Genomic DNA, 26,619 nt, shown 5'->3' with positions numbered 1-26,619 from the left:
TATATTTAATCAAATATTTATATAAATAAATTTAAATAACTAATATTCAACACACAAAATTTAAACTCAATAAAAAATCATCACGAATATTATTTATTAAATGCGAATCTTTATCAGACTCAATTATATATATCATCCAAACTTTTCTTATCAAAATTTCATCGGATTGAGTACTTATAAAAATGTAATATATTGTTATGCCTAAGAAAATATTTACCATAAAAATATATAATAACTCTATTAAATGAGAAAAATAAAGATAGATTTAATGATAAAAATAAAAAATGAACACATATACCAATCAAGTGATGATTATGAAGTCATTATCGCCATAACAACTTGTCTTTATTTTTTTAATGATTTTGGTTTCTATAGTCAACTATATACAAAATTATCAACGCAAAAAATTATATAAATTTTAAAATATAAAAATTCTTAATTATTGATAGTGTTTTCGTATGAAATTTTTACTATTTAAATTTAATTTATTATATAATATAAAATATAAAATATATAATATGATTTGCTTAGTAAAAACATAATAGATTAGATTTAAACAAAAATTTTCATTTCGTATATATCCTTTAAATGTTCAGTATAATATAAACAGTTCGAAAGCTAGGACCTTTACTGCTATGTCTGCATCAATTTGTCAATTTTCCTTACTGTTGGCTTGGCTTACTCATCAGCTTAGCTTAGCTAACACATGTAAGCTCCACCTTATAATCAGTTTTTGGGCACCCTTTATTACGGTTGGATGAAAGATTAATTCTTTGAAGATGGCAGCTGGATTATTAATGTTATTGCAAAATTTAGTTAGTTCCAAAGTCTTGTTTTAGCTGTGTAGATCTATTTATCTTTAATTACTATTGCAATTTGGTCATTTAGAACGATGGTCCCTCCCCTATACACATAGATACATATATTTCCAATTTTCTTTTTTCTATTATTATTCTTAATTTTCTAATTAATTTTTTGTTTGATACAAATAAAATATAACAAAAAGTCTATAAATTTATCCTTTGATATTTACTATTAAATTTTTTTGAAATTAATTTTATATATTTAAATTCAATTATTCTATTGAGCAATTTTAAAAAATTCACTCTCTCATATTGATTAAATATATTTTAAAATTTTAAAATAATTCTAGAGTATTATAATAGAGTTTAATTCTAATTAATAAAATATAGAGCTCTTTATCTTAATTAGAATTAACATAATTAATTTAACTTTTGATTAAAAGTATTTGATACGAAATTTCTTGTAAACTCTAAATTAATTTAAAATTATTTTTATATATGAACAATTTAAATTAACTCATAATTATAAATAATTATAAAAAAAATTCACTTAAAAAATAAAATTTAAAATAAATTGCAACTCAAAATCAGTCAAACCAAAACCAATCAATTTGCCACCTTTAATTCTTGCAGAAGAATTAATTTGGATAAGCAAAAGAATAGGTTATGAAATAAATGTTTTTTTTTTTTTTAGAATTAAAAGAATGGGACTCAGAGCTTAGATATTTCATATTATTATAATGTGCCTTCAATTATTGGACCAAATTAGGTTAGGATTTTTCTTATTTAGATCTAATTCATCATGCATCAATAGTGGAAATTCACCTATATTAAATAAATAAATTTTATATATTTGTATTTTAAACTTTTGATAGACCCATCTATGCAAGAAATTTCTTGGTGTCCCGTTTAATTCTAGCAAGTAAAACCTTAATGTGATTGGTTGGGGTAGGCAGCCTTTAATCTGTCTTTATTTGAGCAAACCATAAGACGGTTAGGTGTGGACTTAAAAAAATGAACAAAGCCAAGGAAACATGCAAAAAATACACGTTTACCACAAGTCCTAAATCAATAAGCCATAGATATATGATTCTCTCTTCATACTATAAATTCACGTATCCATCTCCATTACCAGCCACAGCCATAACTATAGCTATAGTTTCTCTTCTCCACCGTCATCATCAACCGATTAATCAATCTCAAAAAATGTTAAGCTCTCAGATTCAGAAGCTAAATTCAACCAAACCCTTTTCTCTTTTGCCACCAAAACCTTCTCTTTCTAGCCATGGAAACACATCTTCCTTCCCTATTTGTTATAAGCAGCAGAAACGTTTATTCCCTAAGAAAAACCCAAGCCTTATTGTGCGAGCTAGTCTAATTGATAAGGCTATATCAGCAATAAAAGATCACACTGAATCTATTTCAGTGAAGGCAACTGTTACAGTTAAAGTTACAGTTGGTGGTCTTATCTCTAGTATAGGAATTACACAGCCTCTTGAAGTGCTTACTGATATTATTGGGAAAAGTCTCCTTTTGGAGCTTGTTAGTGCAGAGCTTGATCCTAGTAAGTATATATATATATATATATATAGAGAGAGAGAGAGAGAGAGAGAGAGAGCACTCACAGGTTCGCCTGTTGGTAGATGCATCTTTTCATTTAGATAAAGATTTAAATTTGAATAATCTCTCTAGTTTTCCTAATTAATTCTTTTTTTTTTTTTTAAAAAAAACAAAAGAAGAGAAGATGTTATGAAGAAGCAGCAACCTCTGCCATTCGTCAACCTTTTCTTATCTTTTGTTTGGTTTTATGCCAATATTCAATAAATATTACGTCAATTTTGAATAATGATTTTAACTACCGAGGATTTAGAGTGGGGGACTGAATTTTCTTACTGTTCACATAAAATTTTCACGCATAATTTTTATTTTTAGGAAATTGACCTACTAAATATTAAGCATGCTCCTATTTAAATAAAATAATTAAAATTTCCTAGTGTTTCAATATTTATTAATGTGTTTAATTTGCTCAGTTAAATTATAAATATTACTTAAATTAAATAATTATTTTTTTTAATACATCAAATATATATGTGTGCATGTATTGCCCCACTAAATTTTTTCTGTTGGTTTTAACCACAATAAATATATTTTAAATCTTATTATTTTTCACGAAAAATATTTTATTTCAGTGGGTGTATTAAATCAACAAGTGTAAAATGCTCAAAATATGTATCAATCATTCATTAATTAAGAGTAAAATACTCATATTATATAGAACTCATTGATTAATTTGGTTAAATAAAATCGGATATTATCCAAGATATTCTCTATTTTCATATTGAGTTGGAAGTTTTATGGAAGGATTTTTTTTTTTTTTGCTTCATTATAAATTTGGTTACAGATGATATATTTTTATGACAGAGCAAAAGTGAAAAATCCGAGAAGTGAAAAAACTTGTATTTGTTTTAAAATATTGACAGTAGCTTAATTCTTGGACAGAAACGGGGCTGGAGAAGGACACGGTGAAGTCTTATGCTCGTATTCTTCTAGGGATTCATGAGCCTGGTGAGGTGAAGTTAGAGGCAAACTTCAAGGTTCCAGATGGATTTGGTGAGGTTGGAGCCGTCCTGATAGAGAACGAACATAACAAGGAAATCTTCATTGAAAGCATTGTTCTTGAAGGCTTTCTTAATGGTCCTGTCACTGTTTCGTGCAATTCTTGGGCTCATTCTAAACACGATAACCCCAAGAAGAGAATTTTCTTCACCAATAAGGTCTCGTATATTAATTTCAAATCTTGACAATTCCTTTCTCTTCATAAATTTCTAATGTTTGAATTGTTTTTTTTTTTTTTTTCTTGCCAACCAGTCATACTTACCTGCTGATACACCAGATGGATTGAAGAGGCTAAGAGAGGAGGAGTTGGAAAATCTAAGAGGAAATGGACAAGGAGAGAGAAAGTCTTTTGAGAGGATCTATGACTATGATGTATACAATGACCTTGGAGATCCGGATTCCAGCGAAGACCTTGCAAGACCTGTTCTTGGTGGCAAAGAGCATCCTTACCCTAGGCGTTGTAGAACTGGACGTCCTAGAACCGAAAAGGGTAACTACAATTCCATAAATCTGCCTATTATTAATCTTAATATTAAGTTTTAATTCAGTGATGTTGAAATTTTCTATAGAATTGTGATGTCTCAAATAATTTAAACAATAAGGTTCAAATTGAAAAAGTTGGCTAATTTGGTTTAATTTGATATTTTTTTTAATAAATCAGTTCGGTTTTTAATTTTACATAATTTGATGTATTGTATCCAATTTCATTTTTTGAGAAAAAATAATAAAATCAAACTAAATAGTTTTTTTTTTAATATTAGTTGTTATTAGGTCTTAAATTAAAGTTAAAAATAAAAAATATAATTAAGTCTAAAATAAGTTCAAAATAATTGAAAAAAAGCCAAGATAAAGGTCAAACCAAAAATTGAATTAAACCGAATAAAATCAAATCAAATTGATTTGGTTTTATTCAATATGATTTTCTCTCTAATTCGATTTGATTTGATCTATTATAAATTTCAGTTTTTTAAACAGACGCTCACCCCTAAGTCAGTCTAGTACACATGAGTAGGAGGTTTACTATTAAATGGAGTGATTCATTATATGCGCCGTGTAGTAACATAGGAGATCAAAGATTTGAATCCTGTGAGGTCTCTTCCATTTAACCATTTCTTGAAAAAAGAAGAAATGAGTAGGAGATTTGTTTATCACATTTCAGGATTCTAACATTGAGAATTGCATGGCACGTTATGGTATTTGCAGACCCATTGACAGAATCAAGAAGCAGCGATTTTTATGTACCAAGAGATGAGGCATTTGCAGAGTTGAAACAAGCATCATTTGGTATAAATACAGTAAAATCTTTGTTACATGCATTGGTGCCTACCATAGAGACTGCAATTGTTGATGACAAGCTTGGATTCCCATACTTCACTGCCATAGACAAACTATTTGATGAAGGAATTGAATTGCCTAAAGAAGTTAAAAAACCTTGGTACCTTCATACACTATTACCAAGAACTGTGAAAGCTGTTAAGGAAACTGGAGATGAAATCTTGCTCTTTGAGACTCCTGAACTTTTTGATAGTATGGCTTTCTCTCTTCCTTAATTACTCACATTTGTTCACAACATATATGTTGAATTTCTCTCATACATAAAATTTTCTTTTGCAGGAGATAAATTTTCTTGGTTTAGGGATGAAGAATTTTCTCGTCAAACTCTTGCCGGTCTTAATCCGTATGGCATAGAGCTAGTTACGGTAAGGCTAACAACAATTCTGCCATTGGTAGTAATCCAGGAAAATTCTTGCTTAAATTTAATTAATTATGAATTCAAGATATAAAGATATATGGTGAGACATACATGTAAAATAAGTTAAATCTTGAACATGGAGTCTAAGTAAGAAAAATACTAATAGTTTAAAGGTAGAGTACTGCTTTATTTGACTATTTATTATACAGATCTAATTCATTATGAACTCAAACAATATGATGAGATTCACATACATTGCAAGTAAATCTTCTATATTTATGTCTTGATCTATAATTCGAGGCCCGATTGAAACCAAATGATCAAACTTGTTATAAAACACTAAATTTTTGAATTTTCTATCGTAGGAATGGCCTCTAACGAGCAAACTTGATCCTAACGTCTATGGTCCTCCTGAATCAGCGATCACAAAAGAAATAATCGAAAAAGAAATCAGGGGCTTCATGACTGTTGAAGAGGTATATAGCTGTTCGATACTCCATAGACTCAAATGAAAAATTTCTTGTTTTGCAGCTGAATCAAAATTGGGGGTTTTGTAGGCTTTGAAGCAGAAGAGGCTATTTATATTGGATTACCATGATATTCTCTTACCATATGTGGCCAAAGTAAGGGAGCTTGAAGGCACCACATTGTATGGTTCCAGGACAATGTTCTTCCTCGTCAATGATAGCACATTGAGGCCTGTTGCTATTGAACTCACTCGCCCACCAATTGGTGGCCAACCACAATGGAAACAAGTGTTTACGCCAAGCTTTGATGCCACTAGCTGTTGGCTTTGGAGGATGGCAAAAGCACATGCCTTAGCTCATGACTCTGGCATCCACCAACTTGTCTCTCACTGGTAAATAGTTCACAGGATGCTGAATGCTCATTGATTCCAAACCAAAAGCCTAAATACACATGGGCTTATGAATTTTTTTTTTTCCAGGCTGAGGACACACTGCTGTGTAGAGCCATACATAATTGCAGCTCATAGACAACTCAGTGAAATGCACCCTATCTTCAGACTTTTACATCCTCATTTCCGATACACAATGGAAATCAATGCTCTCGCTCGACAACAGCTCATCAATGCAGGTGGAATTATTGAAAGCACTTTCTCTCCTGGCAAATACTCCATGGAGCTTAGCTCTGTTGCTTATGACAAGCTCTGGCGTTTCGACAAAGAAGCATTGCCAGATGACTTGATCAGCAGGTATTGATCATTCACTTTATCGCATATATACTCCATGAGAGGTCATGCAAGCCAATTGAATTAATCGTTTACCAATTTTTCAGGGGAATGGCAGTTGAGGATCCAACAGCAAAACATGGCTTGAAGCTAACCATCGAAGACTACCCATTCGCCAATGATGGCCTGATGCTTTGGGATGCAATTAAGCAATGGGTTACTGATTATGTGAACCACTACTACCCAGAAGCAAGCAAGGTCGCATCTGACAATGAACTTCAAGCATGGTGGGAAGATGTTAGGGCTAAAGGCCATGAAGACAAGAAAGATGAACCATGGTGGCCTGTCCTGAAAACCCAACAAGATTTAATCCAGGTTTTAACAACCATAATATGGGTAACTTCAGGTCATCACTCAGCTGTGAACTTTGGCCAGTATGTTTTTGCTGGGTACTTTCCCAATAGGCCAACAATCGCTAGAACCAATATGCCAACAGAGGAGCCAACAGAGGCAGAGTTTGAACTCTTCTTGAAGAAACCAGAACTTACATTGTTAAAATGCTTCCCTTCACAGCAGCAAGCAACTAAAGTGATGGCCATTTTGGATGTTCTATCTAACCATTCACCTGATGAGGAATACATTGGAGACACATTGGAACCATCCTGGGAAGCAGATCCTGTCATTAAAACTGCTTATGAAAGATTCAGTGCAAGGCTTAAGGAGCTTGAAGCTACTATTGATGAGAGGAACAATGATTTGAAGAACACAAATAGAGCTGGAGCCGGTGTTGTTCCTTATGAACTCTTGAAGCCATTATCTGAACCTGGGGTCACAGGGAAGGGAGTTCCCAATAGCATTTCAATCTAAGTTAGTTTCAATGAGCAACAATTGTATAAGATGCTAACACATTTGAAAACATGCTAATAAGCTCAAAGATCTTCGAAATTTGGTTTGTATTGAAAAAAATAAACTTGCCTGTGGTAAGTATAAGATTCAGCATTGATGAATAATTGAGTGGCATTCTTGTTGGAAACGAAAAAGTCTCCTTTGCTGTGTAGTTAACCATTCTGATTATGAAAGTCGATGTTTGAAGGCAGAGCTAGCCTTATTATATTTGAGCAAGAAAAAAAAAAATAATTAAGTTTAAACTTATTTGGACATGATTCATTCTATTAAAGAAATGGCCTAGATACTCACTTGTAGTGTCATTCACAGCTTAAAAAAAGCCCAACACGAGCTGAAGGGAATGAGAACATTGTTAGCATTTAGAAAGACAGAATAGAGACCTATTCGATCATCAGCTATCCAGCTTGTATGTGCTTATCCGTTGTCTTCCTTCATTGCATAGAATTTAGCTTTACTTTTGTTATCATGGCCTCTTCTTCTTCTTCTTCTTCTTCAATCACTCCTCAATTGAAATTAGAATCAGAAAACGTGTTCCTTTGGGATAGTCCAATTTTTCTGGATTCCAATGACGGTTTCAGCAAGGCCTCATTTCAATTCTTGGTTGAATATTATGACAATGATGGAGCTGACGAAGATATGTGTGTGTGGGATCAGATAATATGTGAGGATATGATAGTTAAATGCGGGTTTCATCCAATATTCAACATAAAAACATGAAAATCAAGATGGGAAGCCGAAATTTGGGGTCACAGGGAAGGGAGTTCCCAATAGCATTTAAATCTAAGTTAGTTTCAATGAGCAACAATGATAGAAGGTGCTTACACATTAAGATATTCTAATAAGCTCCAAGACCTTTGAAATTTGGTTTATATTGAAAAAATAAACTTCCCTGTGGCAAGTATACGATTGAGCATTGATGAATTGACTAATTAAGTGGCATTCTGATTGTGAAAGTCGATGTTTGAAGGTAGAGCTACCCCTATTATATTTGAACTTAAAAAAAAAAAAATGAATTAATTGAATTTAAAAAATTTAAAATTGACTTAAATAAGCATTTAAAAAAGTGTAAGAGTAAATTTGAGTTTTGCTCCTATTTACTTGTATGCTTTTAGTACCTATGATATGACATACTTTGATTCAAGGCAAAATCTTAGACATAGTCCAGTTTGAACCTAGGATACAAACATATGCATCTCATTGATTAAGAATCAAATGAAATTCAAATCAGAAACCGTGCTCCTGTGGGGTAGTCCAATCTTTCTGAATTCCAATGACTGTTTCAGCAAGGCCTCATTTCAGTTCTTCGTTGGATATTATGACGATGATGGAGCTGACAAAGATATCTGGTAGTAGGACCAGATAACAAGCTAGGAGAGGGGATGATAGCTAAATGTAGGGTTCATCCAATATTTGCCAACTCGAATCATGGCAAATAAGGAACATTGCACATTGACCTTAGTTTAATTTTACTGCCATTTTTACTTTGTTATTATTATTTTTATTTTAGTCTTTTTATTAACTGTTAATAAAGTGTGTTTTTTTTTTCATCAAAATTACTTATGAAAGTGACTTTTGTGTCACTGAAAGCATCATATTACTCACTAGTGAGTCCCAGGGAACTCATAGAGTCTTAGTTTAAACAAAATTGGAGACTTGGAGTTGGATGTCTATCATCATGCTCAATTTCTACTACAAAATATTTATGAGCAGAGAACTCTCAATTCAAAGATGCTTAGACCAACATCTGCATTAATAGATTTCAACATATATGTGCCACACTTCTAATCAAGAACAAATCATTCATCATCAAGAACATCCAGACCCAATCCACAAAGGTTAAAACTTTGCCCTTGGATTTCGGTGCTTTACTTTGATTTCACAAACCCAAAAATTTGTGCCTTAAAAAATAGAAATATTTTAAGGCAATACTTCATTCAATGTACAAAACGCACAGAATAACGAAAAGAAATCAACAGAAAGATGCAACAAAAATGATTACAAGAAGCTGATCAACACCTCAAGTGAATGGCTTTGGATATTTGCAGGCTCATGGAATGTGAGAAGTAATGAGAGATTTGTAATATCTGCAAATTCCACAGTACAGTACTTGCAGAAAAGGCCCGGCCTTAACCTTTCGTTCTCTGGATATTCTTCATTTCCCCTCCACAAATAGCTAGCTCCAGAGGAGAGCAAAGCAGATGATGATTTTAGGCATAAAACGGGCGGCCTTTATTTAAAGGAATTAATTTTGATTTTTACAGTTGCGAGTTCTAGGGTCTTCGAAATTGTCTTCAACTGAGCAACAATGGAGTCCTAGATTAACATGTAAAATGATTAAACTTTATCACATGTCATTTCCTATGAAACTAACCAAAGGTGAAGCAGCAGAGTCATTCTGCCATTGAATAATAATTTTAATAAGCTGGGAAGAAGGCCCCAAAGTCTTTCTATCGCAACATCAATCGATTTCTTTTTAAATATAATTATTAGTGCTAGGAAGTTGAAATATTGACCGTTTACAAATATAAAGTGAGTCAATATGTGACTTCCTTGATCTCCATTCCTTAGGGTTGGTGCTAAAGCAAATGTAATTAACTTGGAAGTGAAATTCCTTTCACACGATCAGGATAATTTTTAAGGATTTTTTTTTATTATTTTTAATGACTTATATAAAATTTAATTTATGTTATTTAAAACGATTTTAAATAATTATATTTATATAAAATTTAAAATAAATAATTCTTAAAATTAGGAGTAAATTATAAATTAATTTTTAAGATATGTTTAAAACTATAAATTTGTCCGTTTCTTTTTTTCTTTATTTAAAAAAAAAACAATTTATTCTCTAGAATTTGATTCCATCAATTTTAATTTTCAAAAGTTAATTAAATTTAATTGTTTATTATTATAATTGATTTTAAATTATATAGCTTATTAAATTTAATTCTTCATTGTTATAATACTAAATTATTATGAATATTTTTAAAAATTTCAGTATTCTTCCTCCTTCGTACATTTATATATATTATAGAAAAATAATGCATATACACATTACTATAATAATTTTAATTATTAAAAATAAATTAAATATATTATAATTACATTAAAATTTAAGAGTAAATCAAATTTAATTATTTATTACTTATAAATCAAATTCACACATTGACTAATTAATAATTTTACGTATATATTATGAAAAGTCTAACCATACTAATTTTTTTTTTACTATATTCTAGGTTATTATTATTATTATTATTATTGTTATCTAAAACATTTTAGCTCTTGCTTGAGTTCCCTTTAAATTTTTATTTAGGTGTTTTAAGCGTTTCTTATTCTAATTAAAAAATTTACTTAATTAAAAACCAAAAAATGAATTAGCATGTCAAAAGATTTTAAAATATTTCACATAAAAATTTTATTTTATTTTTTATTTTTAACAAAAAAATAAATTAAATCATAAAAATAAAAATACTTGAAATAAAGATTTATAACAGAATACTATTGTTAGAATGGTAAATTACAAATATAATTGTTTCAAAATAATTTTAAAGAAAATGATAATTAAATAATTTAAAAGTAATCAAAGTTAAAATAAAAAATTGAAAACAATATCTGAATAATAATAATAATAATGACCACACCTTGAAGAGTCCAGTCAAGAGAGGACTAACCACCAAAACTCGAGAGGACTAATATTAGATGTATAAATATAATATTTTTTTTGTTATTAGTATAATAAAAAAATATATTAAATTGAATTGTTTAATTTTAATAATAAGGAAAATATATAATATTATTATTAATTAAAAATAACATTATACTATATTATTTTTTAAAAATATTATATTTTTAAATTTTTGTAAAGTCTAAATTTTTTATTAATTTGATATATTTTTATAAAATAATTCTTTCACAAAAATATTATCACTTTATATAAATTTATGATATAAAATAAATATATTTTATAAAAATTAAAATTTTAAAATATTATTATTTTTTATTAATATAATAAATATTAAAAATACATATTATTTTTCAAAAGACAAATCCCATAATTTTGATATTATAACTTTAATTTTTTTAATCATTTTTTATAGCTAAATTTTTCATGTAATCATATTTGTAATTTATTTTTAAAATTTTATTTCTATATAAAAATATAATTAAGAGATAATTTATATATAAAAATATAAATATTTAAAGAAAATTTGAAAATAATTTTGTTAAAAATTAATAATAATAAAATATAAAAAATTAATATATTAATTATAATTACATTTGATATATAATTATAATAAAATAAAATATTAAAGAATTTTAAAAAAAATTAAATAAAAAATTTATAAAAGTTAATAATTAAATAAATATTAATTAAAAATTAATTAATTAAAAAAATTTTAATAGAAAGAATCACGTGACAATATAATAAACAATATCACATACAATATCTTGAAATAGAATGACACTTATGAGCACCATGAAAACACCTCGTTCACGCTTTTTATGGATACATAGATATCTTCTTTCATTGTTTAGAAGTTAGCTTTGCTCTTGTAATCATGGCTTCTTCTTCTTCCTTTTCTTCTTGTGCCCTCGCCCCTCGATTGAAGAAACATGATGTGTTCATTAGTTTCTATGGCAAAGATATCCGTGAAGGTTTTCTCAGCCATCTCCAAAAAGAATTGAAACAAAACCAAATATATGCATTTGTGGATGAAAACCTTGAGAGAGGAGAAGACATCTTATCATCCCTATTGGCGAAAATTGAAGAATCCTACGTCTCAATTGTCATTTTTTCAGAGAATTATGCATACTCTTCATGGTGTTTGGATGAGCTAGTAAAAATACTTGAATGCAATATAGAGAGGAAGCAAATAATCATACCAGTTTTTTACGGTATAAATCCAACCCATGTTCAAGAGCTGGAAGGGAGTTATTGCGATGCAATTGTCAAGCACAAAAAAGAATCCAACAACAATTCGAACAAGCTGGACGCTTGGATCAGCGCTTTGAAGAAAATAAGCAACCTCTCCAGCTTTGTTGCTGAGAATATTAAGTAAGTTTTTAATTTGTTAAGATATAAAACAAATTTGTATAATTTTTATTTTGAGTTTTCTCTTGACCAAATAAAAAAATAGTTTATTCTGTGTTTTTGGTGATTAGGGAAATTTTGTTAAAATAAAAAATTGTGGATAAAGCTAAAATACAATAAAAGATTTTGCTCTTATAGTCATTAATCTTTTTTGTTGCATGATCTTCTTTATAGTTTTTATAGTTATTAATTTTTTTTCCATATATGGTCAGGCCGGACTCTAAATTAATTGAGCAAATTGTCAATCACACCTTGAAAAAGCTAGATGATCTTGTAATTTCAAGTGATTATTGGAACGATGGCTTGGTGGGAATTAACTCACGTGTCAAGGATGTTGAAGAGTTATTATGCCTTGAGTTAGTAGATGTACGACGTATTGGAATTTGGGGAATGGGTGGGATAGGAAAAACAACAATTGCTAGCAAGATATTTGAGCGAATTTGGAATCAATTTCAAGGTAGATGCTTTATTGCAAATGTAAGGGAAAAATTAGAAAAGTATACATCAGATAATCTACAACGTGAAATTCTTTCTGATGTATTGAGCAGTGTAGGTTTAAATACAGGGATACCCTCTATTTTGTCCTCTTCTATCAAGAGAAAGCTCTCACAACAAAAAAATCCTCATTATTCTTGATGATGTGAGTGACGTGACTTTGGTGTCAATTGACTTCTTAATAGGAAAGCATGTTGTTATTGGTTCAGGAAGTAGAATTATTGTAACAAGTAGAGATAAACAGTTGCTCAAGAATGTGGGTACCGAAATATATAAAGTCAAGAAATTGAATGATCATGAAGCTCTTGAGCTATTCAGTTTCCATGCCTTTAAACAAAATTTTGTGAAGAAAGAGTTTATGAAGTTGTCACGCAAGGCAATCGATTATGCTAGTGGCAATCCACTAGCTCTTAAAGTTTTGGGCTCCAATTTATTTGAGAAGACTTTGGAAGAATGGGAAGATAAATTGAGAAACTAAAAGATGTTTCTGACAAGAAAATTCAAAAAATATTGAGAATTAGTTATGACAACCTAGGCCAAGATGAAAAGGAAATATTTCTTGACATTGCATGCTTCTTGAAATGGCATGATAAAGATAGAGTCATAAGTATATTAGAAGGTTGTGGTTTCTATGCAAAATGTGGAATAAGCAACCTCATTGATAAGTCTCTCATAAGCATTTCAAATAGAAATGAGTTGGTGATGCATGACTTGGCACAACAAATGGGTAAAGATATTGTTGGTGAGGAGAAAGAGATTGGAAAACGAAGTAGATTGTGTAATTCTAAGGATATATACAAAGTATTAACAAAAGATGTGGTAAGAACCAAATATATTGGCTTTCTCTCTCTCTCTCTCTCTCTCTCTCTCTCTCTCTCTCTCTCTCTCTTTTTAATAAAGGTTTAGAAGAAATCTTATAGTTTATCCTTAGTTGCTCTTGTTTTATTTTGTTAGGCGACCGAAAGAGTTGAAGGCATTTCAGCAAACATGTCCGAGATTAGATACATGGAACTAAGTTCTACAGCTTTCGTGAGAATGCATAATCTTAGATTACTTAAATTCTACTCTTTTAACCATGACCAAGTCAAAGTAGTCCTTCCGAAGGGCCATGAATCTCTCCCTGACGAGCTGAGATATTTGGAATGGGAACAATATCCTTTGACATCCTTACCATCAATTTTTGGTCCAGAGAATCTTGTTGAACTTCACATGCCCAGAAGTAAACTTAAACAGCTATGGAATGACAGAAACTCGAGGTTTTAGATTTTGAAGGCCGTACAAAATTGGTTGAGATTCCCTTGTCAAAAGGGTGTCTCTGTCAACTTCGTGAATTGCAGTTGAAATCATGCATGAGCCTCAAGAGTATTCCAAGTAGCATTGGTGAGTCAAAATTTCTCCATGAACTTGATTTCGGTGGATGCTCAAAACTAGCAAGTCTTCCAGACACCATTTGCAATCTCAAATCTCTTACGACACTTAAAGTAAGTGGATGTGTGAATCTCAATGGACTGCCAGAGAACTTGGGGAATTTAGAATCTTTGAAGTGGCTTTGTGCAGATGAAAGTGGAATAACAAAATTACCATCCTCCAAGAATCAATTGAGGCACTTGGAAGCATTGGATTGCTCTAGATGTAAAGGCTTAATATTGCCTTCTTTGACAGGTTTGAGCAGACTAGGATATCTTACTTTAAACAACTGTCAGATGTTACAACTTCACGACAGTCTCGGCTCGCTAACATCATTGGAAACAATAAATTTACGTGGAAATAATATCGAGTTTATACCTGAAAGCATCAAACAACTTTCTATGCTAAGGAAGCTTGATTTAAGAGATTGCAAGAGACTTAAATATTTACCAGAGCTCTCACTGTCATCTCTGATTAATTTGTATGCATCAAACTGCACGTCTTTGGAATCAGCATCAATTGTGTTCCCACTCCCAGAAAATAACCATTGGTTCCGCCATTTATATTTCAGTAATTCCATCAGTTTAGATGAAGGTGCATGTAGAAAAATTATAGAAAATGTGTTGGCAGCAAATCATCTTCGGGTCTCTCTCTGGCTTTAGAAAACAGTCATAATTTTCTCTAATTATCATAATAATTTTATGAACTTATCTTTTTCTTTTATGATTTTCTTGGTACAGCCCAATTATGGTGGTGCAAGGTTACAAATTGCCGGAAGTGAAGCTCCACAGAGGATTAGGTATCAGAATAAAAGAGGATCTTCTTTGTCTTTCTCACTTGACCGGCATGACTTGATGGGGCTCTCCTTCTTCGCCGTACTTGAACCCAAAATTCATCCTTCTATCGTTTATACAAAAATTGGATGTATGGCTTTGTTCACAAGCGAGTCTGGATGTAGCCGTCACGACAAATTCTATATGTCATGGTATGATTATCAACTGAAATTCCAATCAGAAAACGTGTTCCTTTGGCGTAGTTCAATCTCTCTGGATTCCAATGAGTGTTTCAGCAAGGCCTCATTTCAATTCTTCACCGAATATTATGACAATGATGGAGCTGACAAGGTAAGAAGTGAGGATGTGATAGTTAAATGTGGAGTTCATCCAATATTCAAACATAAAAGAGGAAAAATCGAGATGAGGGGGACGAGGAAAAGCAACCAACTCTCCTTCAAAGATTGAAAGAAAGCCTAGAACTAAATAATGAAAACGAGGAAGATGAACCTCCCCTTCCAAGATGGAAAGAGAGCCAAGTACTAAAGATGAACAATTGATCTTACTGGTTTTCTACCGTGTAGATCCAAGCGATGTTCAAGATGTTAAAGGAGCTATGGCGATGCACTTGTCAAGCACAAAGAAGAATCCAATTACGATTCAAACAAGCTAGACACTTGGGTCAATGCTTTGAGGACAATAAGCAACCTCTCAGGCTGGGATTCACGGACTACCAAGTAAGTTCTACATATGTGTGTTTGTGCTTATTTTGTGTTTTTGTGATTGGAGAAAGTTTGTTAAAATTAAAAATTGTGGATAAAATAAAAATACAATAAAATATTTGGCTCTAGTACTTAGTATTTATTAATTTTTTTCATATTGATTTTCACACATTAATTTTCATTGTTTATACATGATCAAGCCAGAATCTAAACTAATTGAGAAAATTATCAGTCACATCTCAAAAAAACTGAATGATCATTTGATTCCAAGTGACTCTTGCAAGGATGGCTTGGTGGGAATTAACTCCCGTGTCAAGGATGTTCAAGAGCTATTATGCCTCGAGTTAGTAGATGTGCGATGCATTGGAATTTGGGGAATGGGAGGCATAGGAAAAACAACTATTGCTAGCAAATTATTTGAGCAAATTTGCAATCAATTTCAAGGTGGGTGTTTTATTGCAAATGTGAGGGAACAATTACAAAAATATACACCAGATAATCTACAATGTGAAATTCTTTCTAAAGTATTAAACAATGAAGGTTTAAATATAGGGATGCCTTCTATGTTATCCTCTGCCATCAAGAGAAGGCTCTCACGTCAAAAATTTCTCATTATTCTTGATGATGTGAGTGATTTGGAGCTAGTTGAATTCTTAATAGGAAAGCATGTTGTTTTTGGTCCAGGAAGCAGAATTATTTTAACAAGTAGAGATAAACAATTGCTTAAGAATGTAAGCGCTGAAATATATGAAGTCAAGAAATTGAATGATGATGAAGCTCTTCAGCTATTTAGTTTCCATGCCTTCAAACCAAATTTTGTGAAGAAAGAGTATATGCAGTTGTCACGCAAGGCAATTGGTTATGCTGACGGTAATCCACTAGCTCTTAAAGTTTTGGGTTCCAAATTTGGCAAGAGAACAGAAGAATGGGAAGATAAATTGGAGAAACTAAAAGATATTCCTGACAGAAAAATTCAAGAAATATTAAGAATTAGTTACGATGACTTAGACCCAGACGAAAAAGAAATATTCCTTGATGTAGCATGCTTCTTCAAATGGTGGGATAAAAATAGAGCAATAAGTATATTAGAAGGTTGTGGATTTTTTGCAAAATGTGGAATAAGTCGCCTCATTGATAAGTCTCTCATCAGCATTTCGAAGAGAAATAGGTTGGAGATGCATGACTTAGTACAACAAATGGGTAAAGATATTGTTGGTGAGGAGAAAGAGATTGGAAAACGAAGCAGATTGTATAAATCTAAGGATATATACAAAGTTTTGACAAAAGATATGGTAAGAACCAAATACGTTGCTTTCTTTCTCACCTTGTGATTGAGGTTTATGCTTATTTTCTCTTGTTTTATTTTGTTAGGGGACTGAAAAAGTTGAAAGCATTTCAGCAAACATGAACGAGATTGGATTTATGGAACTAAGTTCTACAGCTTTCGTGAAAATGCGTAATCTCAGATTACTCAAATTCTACTCTTTTGGGCATGATCAAGTCAAAGTAGTCCTTACTAAACGCCTTAAATCTCTCCCCCAAGAGCTGAGATATTTGGAATGGCCAAAATATCCTTTGAAATCTTTGCCATCTCGCATGCCCAGAAGTCAACTTAAACAACTTTGGAACGAAGATCAGGTAAAATATCTCTTCCTTCCACATATACATTTTGTATGAAGTTCCAATATACTAATTTATTCATATGCAGGCTGCTGTAAATTTGAAGGTTATTGAACTGGCGAACTCTGTGGATCTAATCAGAATTCCAGACTTGTCTAATTCCCCAAAACTCGAGGTTTTAATTTTGAGTGGCTGTACAAATTTGGTTGAGATTTCGTCGTCAATCGGGTGTCTGTCTCAACTTTGTGAACTGGAGTTGAATTCATGTATGAGCATCAAGAGTATTCCAAGTAGCTTAGGTGTCTTGAAATGTCCCTATGAACTTGATTTATTGGATGCTCAAAATTATCATGTCTTCTCGACACCATTTGCAATCTCAAATCTCTTATAGAAATAGAACTTAAAGTAAGTAAATGCGTGAATTTCAATGGACTGCCAAAGAACTTGGGGAATTTAGAATCTTTGAAGAGGCTGTTATCTTTATGTAGCATGAATTTTGGATATGTCTTTATGGATCTGAATTGTGACCGGACCTGAAAGTCTCACTTTGTGATCCAATTGAAATAAAAAGTAAAATTTATGGTGATAGCAGAGGGCACGGGTTGACGCCCTTGCGGTATGGACTATTATAACTATTGTAATATTCTACCTTTTGCGGTAAAATTATGAGATATTCAAGAAACACATTATAGTCAGGATTTAAGAGTTATGAGTGATTGTATGTTGTCTTTTTTATCATAGTGAAACTTTTTTCTTTTATCTTGTCCGTAGATGTAAACTTTACATTCGAACCACCTAATCTTGCATTATTTTTCTTTTCTTTTTTTATATTGTGTGATTGTATGTGTGCCGTAGATTTACGTTCCTGTTATAACAAATTGATATCAGAGCTTTGCGAGTGCAATCTAGGGTTTACAGATAGCGTTGTCTTCAATGAAGTATGAGGTGGAGAAATTTAATAGTGGATCAAGTTTCAGTCTATGGAAGATTAAAATCAAATCTTCCTTGATTCTGCAAGGTCTATGGAAGGCAATCGATGATAACTTTTTAGAGGGCACGAAAGAGGCGGAGAAGGTTAACATAAAGGGGAAAGCTTTGAGTGCGATTTTCATGAACATAATTGATAATGTCCTATGCGAGATTATTGGTGAAAGCTCAGCGTCTGAGGCATGAAAGAAATTGGAGGAGTTGTACTCTGCTAAATCACTAACCGTCTATATCTGAATAAAAGGCTTTATAATATGAGAATGAGCAAAGGTACACCTATTAAAGAACATCTAGATGAATTTAATTCAATCGTTAAGGAATTGAAGAATATTGATATTAATATTGATAATGAGGATCAGGCCCTTATTGTGTTATAGCCTTTGCCACCCTCTTATGAGACTTTTGTTGTTACTCTGTTGTATGGGAAAGGCTACCAGATAATGTTAGTAATTCTTTAAAATCAAAGGGGTTGAAAAAGAATTTTTGAGATAATAGAGAAAGATTTGAGGGGAAAGGTTTGATGAGTAGGAGAAGAACACATTCAAGGGAGGGTTCTTCCAACAAGAAGAAATCTAAGGCTAGATCTAAGTCAAAAATGAAAAAGGCTAACTGTTTTGAGTGCGGGGAGTAAGGCCACTACAAGAGAGACTGTCCCAAGTTGATAAATAAAAAGGAAAGGCAACCAGAAAATTCTGCAAATATGGTTGACAGATTTAGCGATTCTAATAGCGATGACAATGCTGGAAAAATTTTATCCATGAGTTCAGATTATGGACAGAATTCCTGAATTCTTGATACTAGTGATACTTATAACATGTGTTCACACAGAAACTGATTTATCACTTACAAACAGATGAATGGTAAGGTGTTTTTAGGCAATAATCTTGCATTACCTATGGAAGGAATTGGTAACATCAGATTGAGAATGTTTGATGGCATTGTCAGAATTATGGAGTGTTGGCATGTTCCAGGACTGAAGAGAAACCTGATTTCTCTTGGGATATTTGACATTCATGGATTCAGATATCATGCAGAGAATGGAGTTCTCAAAGTGTACAAGGCCTCTATGGTATTCATGAAGAGCAGTTTGGTTTTAGAATTATATTTTCTTTAGGGCAATACAGTTTCAGGGAAACCTGCAGTAGCATCCGAAAGTAATAATCAGAATCAGACTCAATTGTGGTATTTGCATCTTGGTCATATGAATGAAAAGGGTTATTTGTGTTAAGCAAGCAGAATTTGTCAGACAGACAAAAAATAGAATCTGTGAACTTTTATGAACACTTTGTGTTTGGCAAACAAACCAGGGTGAAGTTTCACAAAAAGCAGTGCACAAGAGCAGAGGAACAGTGCCACTCAAATCTATGGGGTCCTAACAAAATCACTTCCAAAAGCGGGCCAGGTACTTCATGATTTTGATTGATAATTACCCTTGGATAATTTGGGTGTATTTATTGAAAACAAAAATGAGGCATTTTCAACTTTTGTAAAGTGGAAGACGTGATTGATAAGCAGACAGAAAAGAAGGTCAAAGGTCTTAGAACTAATAACGGGTTAAAATTTTGTAATCGTTAGTTTAATGTATTTTGCAGCAATGAAGGTATAGTGAGACACCGCACTTATACGAGGACATCACAACATAATGGTATTACAGAATGCATGAACAGAACACGTGAATAGAAAGCTTTGTGACAAAGCACGAAGCATGTTCTCACATTCAGGATGGGAAAGAATTTTTAGGCTGAAGCAATTAATACAGCTTTTTTCTTGGTTAATAGATCTCTATCTACAACTATTGAGTGCAAAACTACTTTTTGAGACCTGGTTCGATTCACCTACTGATTACTTTTAGCTGAAAGTGTTTAATTGCCCTACTTATGCTCATGTGAGGGATGGTAAACTTGAGCTGAAGGCATTAAAAATGCATATTTCTAGGGTATGTATTTGGAGTGAAAGGCTACAGAATGATCCAAAGTCTCTAGGATTAATTATTACCAGGGATGTAATGTTTAATGAGTCTGCTTCATTAGATAGTCAGAAAAAGAAGTCAATAGCAAAATCAAAACACAGTGTTAGAGAACAAGTGGAATTTGAGATTGATACTTTAACAGTTCAGTCTAGTGATTTAGAGGATGAGGTGTAAGATCCTCATCGACAAGAGGATGCACTTGAACAACGCAATAGGAACCATATAACATTGCAAGTAGTAGAGAGAGAAGACAGATTAAATACCCACATAGATATGCATATGCAGATCTAGTTACATTTGCCTTGTCAGTTGTTGAGACAGTTAACATGCATGAACCCAACAATTATAGAAAAGCTATTTTTTATTCAGATATAAATCAGTGGATCAGTGCTATGGGCGAAGAAGTTGAGTCTCATTCACAAGAATCATATTTGAGAGCTTGTAAAGCTGCCTAAGGGACAGAAAGTGGTAGGTTGCAAATAATTATTCAAGAAAAAAGAAAGCATTCCAGGGGTTAAAGCACCTCATACAAGGACGGTTCATAGCAACAGGCTAAAACTTATCGGGAGAGGATTAACGTTAATGAAGTGTTTTATCTACTTGTGAAGCATAGTTTTATCAGGTCTTACTTGCTATAGTTAAAGATATAATTTTACATGGTGAGCTGGAGTAGCAAATTTATGTGAGCCAGCTTGATGGATTTATCATTCAACTTAGAAATCTAGTCACACACATACACGCACACGCGCGCGCCAGCACACAGATATGAACAAGAGTAAACATCAATTCAGAAACAAGAATTACTAGAGTTCCTCATTAATTCCACTTCTCAAAAGAACCCTTTTTTACTTTCTAAACCTTCAAATTCATGGACCAAAAAAAAAAAAGAAAACGAATTCAATCGTCAAGAACATCCAGACCCAATCCACAAAGGTTAAAACTTTGCCCTTGGATTTCAGTGCTTTACTTTGATTTCACAAACCCAAAGATTTGTGCTTTAAAAAATAGAAATATTTGAAGGCAATACTTAAATCAATGTACAAAAAGCACAGAATAACGAAAAGCAATCAACAGAAAGATGCAACAAAAATGATTACAAGAAGCATGATCAATACCTCAAGTGAATGGCTTTGGATGTTTGCAGGCTTGTTGAATGTGAGAAGTAACGAGAGATTTCTAATATCTGCAAATTCCACAGTACAGTACTTGCAGAAAAGGCTCGGCCTTAGCCTTTCGTTCTCTGACGATTCTTTCTTCCCTGTCTGCAAATAGCTAGCTACAGGGGAGGAGCAAAGCAGATGATGATTTTAGTCATAAAGTGGACGGCCTTGATTTAATGGAATTAATTTGATTTTTATATTTTCTTTGCAAATGGGCTAAAGGGTAAACTAGCCTTAACTTATCCTTTTAAATCAAAGCCTTTCCCAGGCCTTCTAAACATATTTCAGTTCAGGGCCCAAACTGCTAGTTCAAACCTTTTTTTTTATTTTTTATAAAAAAATATAAATTAATATTACAACAAAGAAATATTTTTAATTAATATAAATTTTGATTTTTACAACAAAACTCGAGGTTTTAATTTTGAGCGGCTGTACAAATTTGGTTGAGATTTCCTCGTCAATCGGGCGTCTATCTCAACTTCGTGAGTTGGAGTTGAATTCATGTATGAGCCTCAAGAGCATTCCAAGTAGCATAGGTGACTTGAAATGTCTCTATGAACTTGATTTTAGTGGATGCTCAAAATTATCAAGTCTTCCCGACGCCATTTGCAATCTCAAATCTCTTATAGAACTTAAAGTAAGTAAATGCGTGAATCTCAATGGACTGCCAGAGAACTTGGGGAATTTAGGATCTTTGAAGAGGCTTTATGCAGATGAAAGTGGAATAACGAAGTTACCATCCTCCATGAATCAACTGAAGCAATTGATTCAATTGGATTGCTCTAAATGTAGAAATTTGGTTGGAATTCCGTCGTCAATTGGATGTCTCTCTCTACTTCGTGAATTAGAGTTGAATTCATGTATGAGCCTCAAGAGTATTCCAGGTAGCATCGGTGAGTTGAAATGTCTTTATGAACTTGATTTCAGTGGATGCTCAAAACTAGCAAGTCTTCCTGACGCCATTTGCAATCTCAAATCGCTTATATTCTTTGACGTAAGTGGATGCGTCAATCTCAATGGAATGCCAGAGAACATGGGAAATTTAGAATCTTTGAAGAGACTTCATGCAAATGAAAGTGGAATAACAAAATTACCGTCCTCCTTGAATCAATTAAGGCAAATAGAAGGATTAGCTTGCTCTAGATGTACAAATCTGGTTGAGATTCCTGACAGCATTTGTGATCTCAAATCTCTTATATCAATCAACGTAAGTGGATGCGTAAACCTCAGTGGATTGCCAGAGAACTTGGGGAATTTAAAATCCTTGGGTATGCTTATTGCAGATGAAAGTGGAATCACGAAATTGCCATCCTCCATCAATCAATTGGGGAAATTGACAATGTTGAAATGCTCTGGATGTAAAGGTTTAATATTGCCTCCTTTGACAGGTTTGACTAATCTGAGATGTCTTTTTCTTAACAATTGTGAGATGTTAGAACTTCCCGATAGTCTTGGCTCTCTAACATCATTGGAAAAAATAACTTTACATGGAAATGATTTCGAGAGCATACCAGAAAGCATTAAACAACTTTCTAAACTGCTGGTGCTTGATTTAAGAGATTGCAAGAGACTTAGGGGGTGTTTGGTTTACCTATTGAGTGTAGCTGATAGTTGATACACACCCAAATAGGTAAATTATAGTGTTTGATAAGCTTAAAAAAATAGAGCTGAGAGCTGATGGGCAACTGATATGATACCCATCAGCTTCAGTTTGTATCAACTCTATTTTTAGAACTGTTTTTCCTTATAGCTAATTTGATTTTATTTTTTATTTTGATCATATTATACTTTTTTATTTAACTTGAAAATTAATATTATTAATATTTTTATTTTTTTATTTGTAATTTTAACATTTTAATTAACGTATTTCAACTTTATTAAAATATTTTTTATTAATAATATAAAATATAAAATATTTATTTATATCTAAAAACTTAAAATTAATTATAAATTTTTCTATTAACAATAATAATTATTTTATTATTTTATCTATATTTTTAAAATTATTTAATTATCTTAAAAAATAATTATTTTCTTATTTCAATAATAAAATAAATAATATAATATAAAAGATTAATAATTATATATTTATTTAAATAATATAATATATTAATTTAATAATTTTATATTTATTTAAATAATAAAATAAATTATATGATATATACCCGTATTAGTCATTTCACATATCCAAAGCAACAGCTAAATATAATTTTACCAAACACTTAACATAAAACAGCCATAATCAGCTATCAGTTATCAGCTATCAGCTAACAGTAACAGCTATTAGTTGTATTCAATAGTTAAACCAAACAGACCCTTAAATATTTACCAGAGTTTTTATTGCCACCTTTGACTAATTTATATGTATCAAACTGCACGTCTCTGGAATCAGCATCAATTTTGTTCCTACTCCCAATGAATCATCGTTGGCGTGTATGTGATTTCAGTAATTGCATCAATTTAGATGAGGGTGCACGCAGAAAAATTATGGACAATGTCTTGGCAGCAAATCTTCAGGTCTCTTTCTCTGGCTTTAGAAAACTGTTATAATTTTCTGTAAGTACATCTATATCATAAAAATTTTATAATTTTTTTTTTAATTTTATAGGTACAGGTCAATTGCTATGGTGCTAGGTTACTTATAGCCGGAAGTGAAGTGCCGCAGAGGATGAGGTATCGGAATAATAGTGGATCTTCTTTGTCTTTCTCACTGGGCCAGCATGATTTGTTGGGGCTCTCTTTCTGCGGTGTCCTTGATCCCAAAATTCATCCTTCTCGAGTTTATACGAATATTGGATGTATGGTCCTTTTCATAGGCGAATCTGGATGTAGCCGTCATGAGAAATTGTATTGGTTATACAAACATTGGGATTGTCAAATGAAATTCCAATCAGAAAACGTGTTCCTTTGGGGTAGTTCAATCTTTCTGGATCCCGATGACTGTTTCAAAAAGGCCTTATTTCAATTCTTCGCAGTACATTATGACGATAATGGAGCTGAAATGATAACAAGCAGGGAAATGATAGTTAAATGTGGTGTTCATCCAATATTCAAACACAAAAAGAGGAAAAATCAAGATGGGGGGAAGAGGAAAAAGCAACCACCTCCATCTCAAAGATTGAAAGACACCCAAGAATTGAATAAGGAAAATGCGGAAGACGAACCTTCTGTGTCTGAAATCTGAAATGTTGTGCATTGGTATGTGGAGCTTGCCTTTCAGAGAAAGAACTCGGTCTCTTGCACACGGATTTGACGCACATTAGTTGGCCGCAGCCACATTGTATGGTTCCTGATCGTTGTTTTTCCTTACATGATTGCAGCTAATAGGCAACTAAGGTCAACGCATCCAACAGTCCAACTTCCGATACACAATGGAAATCAATGCTCTTGCTCGAGAAGACTCATCAATGCAGGTGGAATCATGGAGAGTATTTTCTCTTCTGGAAATTGCTCCATGGAACTTAGTTCTGTAGCCTGTGACCAGCTTTGTCGATTTGACATGGAAAGTTTTCCAGGTGATCTCATTCAAAGGCAAAGCACTTACTCTAGCTGCTGATAGAATTATATAGTATTACCAGAGGCAGAAGAAATTATATGACTATTTCACATTTTCCCAAACTTTCTCCGAGTACAATTTTGCTTTAATTAATTCAGGGGGGTGGCAGTTGAAAATCCAACAGCACAACATGGCCTGAAGCTAGTAACCGAAGATTATCCATTTGCTAATGATGTGCTCTAATCCTCTGGGATGCCATCAAATAATAGATAAGTGACAACATGAACCATTACTAATGAGAGGCAAAGAAGGTGGAGAGAGATCAAGATCTTCAAGCTTGGTGGACAGACGTTCGAACAAAAGGCCATGCAGACAAGTAAGATGAGCCCTGGTGGCCTGTCCTCAAAATCAAGATGATATGATCCAAACTTTTACTGCCACAATTTGGGTAAGCACAGGTCACCATGCAGCTTTGGTCAGTATATATATGGTGGTTACTTCCCTAACCAACCCACGCTAGCTCGAGCCAACATGCCAATTGAGGATCCAATTTCCAATATCATAGGAGGATTTCCATCTATTTGTTACTAAACCAGAAGTTACATTGTTAAGATGCTTCCCTTAACAAGTTCAAGCAACACAGCTGTTTTGGATGTTCATTCACCAGACGAGGAATATCTAGGAGCTAAACTGGAGCCATCCTGGACTGAAGATCCTGGCATAGAGGCTGCATTTGAAAAATTCAACACAAAATTGAAATATCTTGAAGGAATCATTTATGAGAGGAATAGAAACCACAATAAGAAGAGATCTGGAGCAGGGGTTGTAGCGTATGGGCTCTTGAAGCCATTCTCTAAAGAGAGGGTGAGTCGGATGGTAGTTCCTACTAGGATTTGCATCTAATGCTTGAAGTTCAATGATGTTTTCTATCAGGAAGATAACTACGTCCAAGGGCACGAGACTTGCAGCATTCTGGATTTATAATGGAGGATAGGTGAGGTAGAATATTTGCCAACTCCAATCATGGCAAATAAGGAACACTGCACATTGACCTTAATTTTTAGTGCCTTTTTACTTCATTTATTTTATTTTATTTTATTTTAGCGTCTTTTTCATTACCTGTTGGTAAAGAGTGTTTCTCATCAGAATGACTTTGAAAGTGACTTTCTGTCACTAAAAGTATCATATTAATCACTAGTGACTTCTAGGGAATTCCTAATAGTTTTAGTTTAAACAAAATTGGAGATTTATGTGTTTGTCATCATGCTTGATTTCTACTACAAAATGTTGATGAGCAAAGAACACTCAATTCAAAGATGCTTAGGCCAAATGGCAGTTCATGTGCATTAATAGATTTCAACATACATGTACCACATTTCTAATCAAGAATAAATCATTCATCGTAAACAATATATTGAAGAGTACAAATCAATTCAGAAACAAGTATTTATAGAGTTCCTCTAATCAATTCCTTTTCTATATCAATTCAAGGAACCCTTTTTATTTTCTAAAACTTCAAATTCATGGACCAACAGAAACGAATTCAACCAGTAAGAATATCCAGACCCAATCCAGAAAGGTTACAACACTGTTCTTTGGTTTTAGTGCTTTGATTTCACAAACCCAGGAACTTGTGCTTCAAAAAACACAACTTTTTGAAGGCAATACTGGAATCAAGGTACAAAAAGCAC

At 32.6% G+C, this 26,619-nt stretch overlaps 5 protein-coding genes, 1 long non-coding RNA gene and 1 pseudogene across 7 annotated transcripts; 6 read left to right on the top strand and 1 right to left on the bottom strand.

The window, feature by feature from the left end:
• The first annotated feature begins 1,855 nt into the window (after positions 1-1,855).
• LOC110650582 (linoleate 13S-lipoxygenase 2-1, chloroplastic) lies at positions 1,856-7,397 on the top strand. The gene is made up of 9 exons (XM_021805619.2): positions 1,856-2,367; positions 3,303-3,577; positions 3,672-3,909; positions 4,623-4,946; positions 5,034-5,119; positions 5,478-5,588; positions 5,670-5,971; positions 6,059-6,325; positions 6,409-7,397. Exons 1-9 carry the CDS (start codon positions 1,890-1,892, stop codon positions 7,166-7,168), a joined length of 2,841 nt encoding a protein of 946 aa, XP_021661311.2. The 5' UTR covers positions 1,856-1,889; the 3' UTR covers positions 7,169-7,397.
• On the bottom strand, positions 5,227-9,573 carry LOC131172568 (uncharacterized). The gene is made up of 2 exons (XR_009143092.1): positions 7,499-9,573; positions 5,227-7,405 (listed from the first exon to the last, which is right to left on the bottom strand). It is a non-coding gene; the product is annotated as an uncharacterized LOC131172568 (long non-coding RNA).
• A 2,193-nt stretch (positions 9,574-11,766) lies between these two features.
• Positions 11,767-13,272, top strand: LOC131172498 (disease resistance-like protein DSC1). Its single transcript, XM_058133368.1, has 3 exons — positions 11,767-12,263; positions 12,512-12,776; positions 12,865-13,272. Exons 1-3 carry the CDS (start codon positions 11,767-11,769, stop codon positions 13,270-13,272), a joined length of 1,170 nt encoding a protein of 389 aa, XP_057989351.1.
• Positions 13,273-13,517: 245 nt separating this feature from the next.
• LOC131172497 (disease resistance-like protein DSC1) lies at positions 13,518-15,442 on the top strand. The gene is made up of 4 exons (XM_058133364.1): positions 13,518-13,613; positions 13,749-13,823; positions 14,042-14,845; positions 14,942-15,442. The coding sequence occupies exons 1-4, from the start codon at positions 13,518-13,520 to the stop codon at positions 15,440-15,442; spliced, it is 1,476 nt and encodes a 491-aa protein (XP_057989347.1).
• A 443-nt stretch (positions 15,443-15,885) lies between these two features.
• LOC110659775 (disease resistance protein RPV1) lies at positions 15,886-23,047 on the top strand. Its single transcript, XM_058133363.1, has 9 exons — positions 15,886-16,988; positions 17,068-17,334; positions 17,405-17,491; positions 18,226-18,483; positions 19,157-19,372; positions 19,418-19,485; positions 19,611-19,705; positions 21,417-21,532; positions 21,839-23,047. The coding sequence occupies exons 1-9, from the start codon at positions 15,888-15,890 to the stop codon at positions 23,045-23,047; spliced, it is 3,417 nt and encodes a 1,138-aa protein (XP_057989346.1). The 5' UTR covers positions 15,886-15,887.
• Positions 23,048-23,749: 702 nt separating this feature from the next.
• Positions 23,750-26,140, top strand: LOC131172566 (uncharacterized). Of its 2 annotated transcripts, XM_058133652.1 has the most exons (3): positions 23,750-23,949; positions 24,041-24,630; positions 24,753-26,140. In XM_058133652.1, exons 1-2 carry the CDS (start codon positions 23,848-23,850, stop codon positions 24,614-24,616), a joined length of 678 nt encoding a protein of 225 aa, XP_057989635.1. In that variant the 5' UTR covers positions 23,750-23,847; the 3' UTR covers positions 24,617-24,630; positions 24,753-26,140. The 2 variants fall into 2 exon arrangements, with proteins under 2 accessions (XP_057989635.1, XP_057989634.1); XM_058133651.1 differs by having other exon boundaries at positions 24,041-26,140.
• On the top strand, positions 24,618-26,192 carry LOC110659767 (linoleate 13S-lipoxygenase 2-1, chloroplastic-like; annotated as a pseudogene).
• Positions 26,193-26,619: the final 427 nt, after the last annotated feature.

This window comes from Hevea brasiliensis, chromosome 14 (genome assembly GCF_030052815.1).
Source record: "Hevea brasiliensis isolate MT/VB/25A 57/8 chromosome 14, ASM3005281v1, whole genome shotgun sequence".
In the NCBI taxonomy this organism is placed as follows: domain Eukaryota; kingdom Viridiplantae; phylum Streptophyta; class Magnoliopsida; order Malpighiales; family Euphorbiaceae; genus Hevea; species Hevea brasiliensis.
This window is presented reverse-complemented; position numbering and strand designations above follow the sequence as displayed.

Coding starts and splice junctions, on each gene's coding strand:
- LOC110650582 (XM_021805619.2), top strand. CDS start 1,890: ATGATTCTCTCTTCATACTATAAATTCACGTATCCATCTCCATTACCA. Junction 2,368..3,302: donor TAGTGCAGAGCTTGATCCTA/GTAAGTATATAT, acceptor ATTCTTGGACAG/AAACGGGGCTGGAGAAGGAC. Junction 5,972..6,058: donor CACCAACTTGTCTCTCACTG/GTAAATAGTTCA, acceptor TTTTTTTTCCAG/GCTGAGGACACACTGCTGTG.
- LOC110659775 (XM_058133363.1), top strand. CDS start 15,888: ATGATCAAGCCAGAATCTAAACTAATTGAGAAAATTATCAGTCACATC. Junction 19,373..19,417: donor AAGTGTACAAGGCCTCTATG/GTATTCATGAAG, acceptor TATTTTCTTTAG/GGCAATACAGTTTCAGGGAA. Junction 21,533..21,838: donor CTGACGATTCTTTCTTCCCT/GTCTGCAAATAG, acceptor TTTACAACAAAA/CTCGAGGTTTTAATTTTGAG.
- LOC131172566 (XM_058133652.1), top strand. CDS start 23,848: ATGAATCATCGTTGGCGTGTATGTGATTTCAGTAATTGCATCAATTTA. Junction 23,950..24,040: donor TCTTGGCAGCAAATCTTCAG/GTCTCTTTCTCT, acceptor TTAATTTTATAG/GTACAGGTCAATTGCTATGG.
- LOC131172498 (XM_058133368.1), top strand. CDS start 11,767: ATGGCTTCTTCTTCTTCCTTTTCTTCTTGTGCCCTCGCCCCTCGATTG. Junction 12,264..12,511: donor TTTGTTGCTGAGAATATTAA/GTAAGTTTTTAA, acceptor ATATATGGTCAG/GCCGGACTCTAAATTAATTG. Junction 12,777..12,864: donor GTAGATGCTTTATTGCAAAT/GTAAGGGAAAAA, acceptor GTTTAAATACAG/GGATACCCTCTATTTTGTCC.
- LOC131172497 (XM_058133364.1), top strand. CDS start 13,518: ATGGGTAAAGATATTGTTGGTGAGGAGAAAGAGATTGGAAAACGAAGT. Junction 13,614..13,748: donor AAGTATTAACAAAAGATGTG/GTAAGAACCAAA, acceptor TTATTTTGTTAG/GCGACCGAAAGAGTTGAAGG. Junction 13,824..14,041: donor AACTAAGTTCTACAGCTTTC/GTGAGAATGCAT, acceptor ATGGAATGACAG/AAACTCGAGGTTTTAGATTT.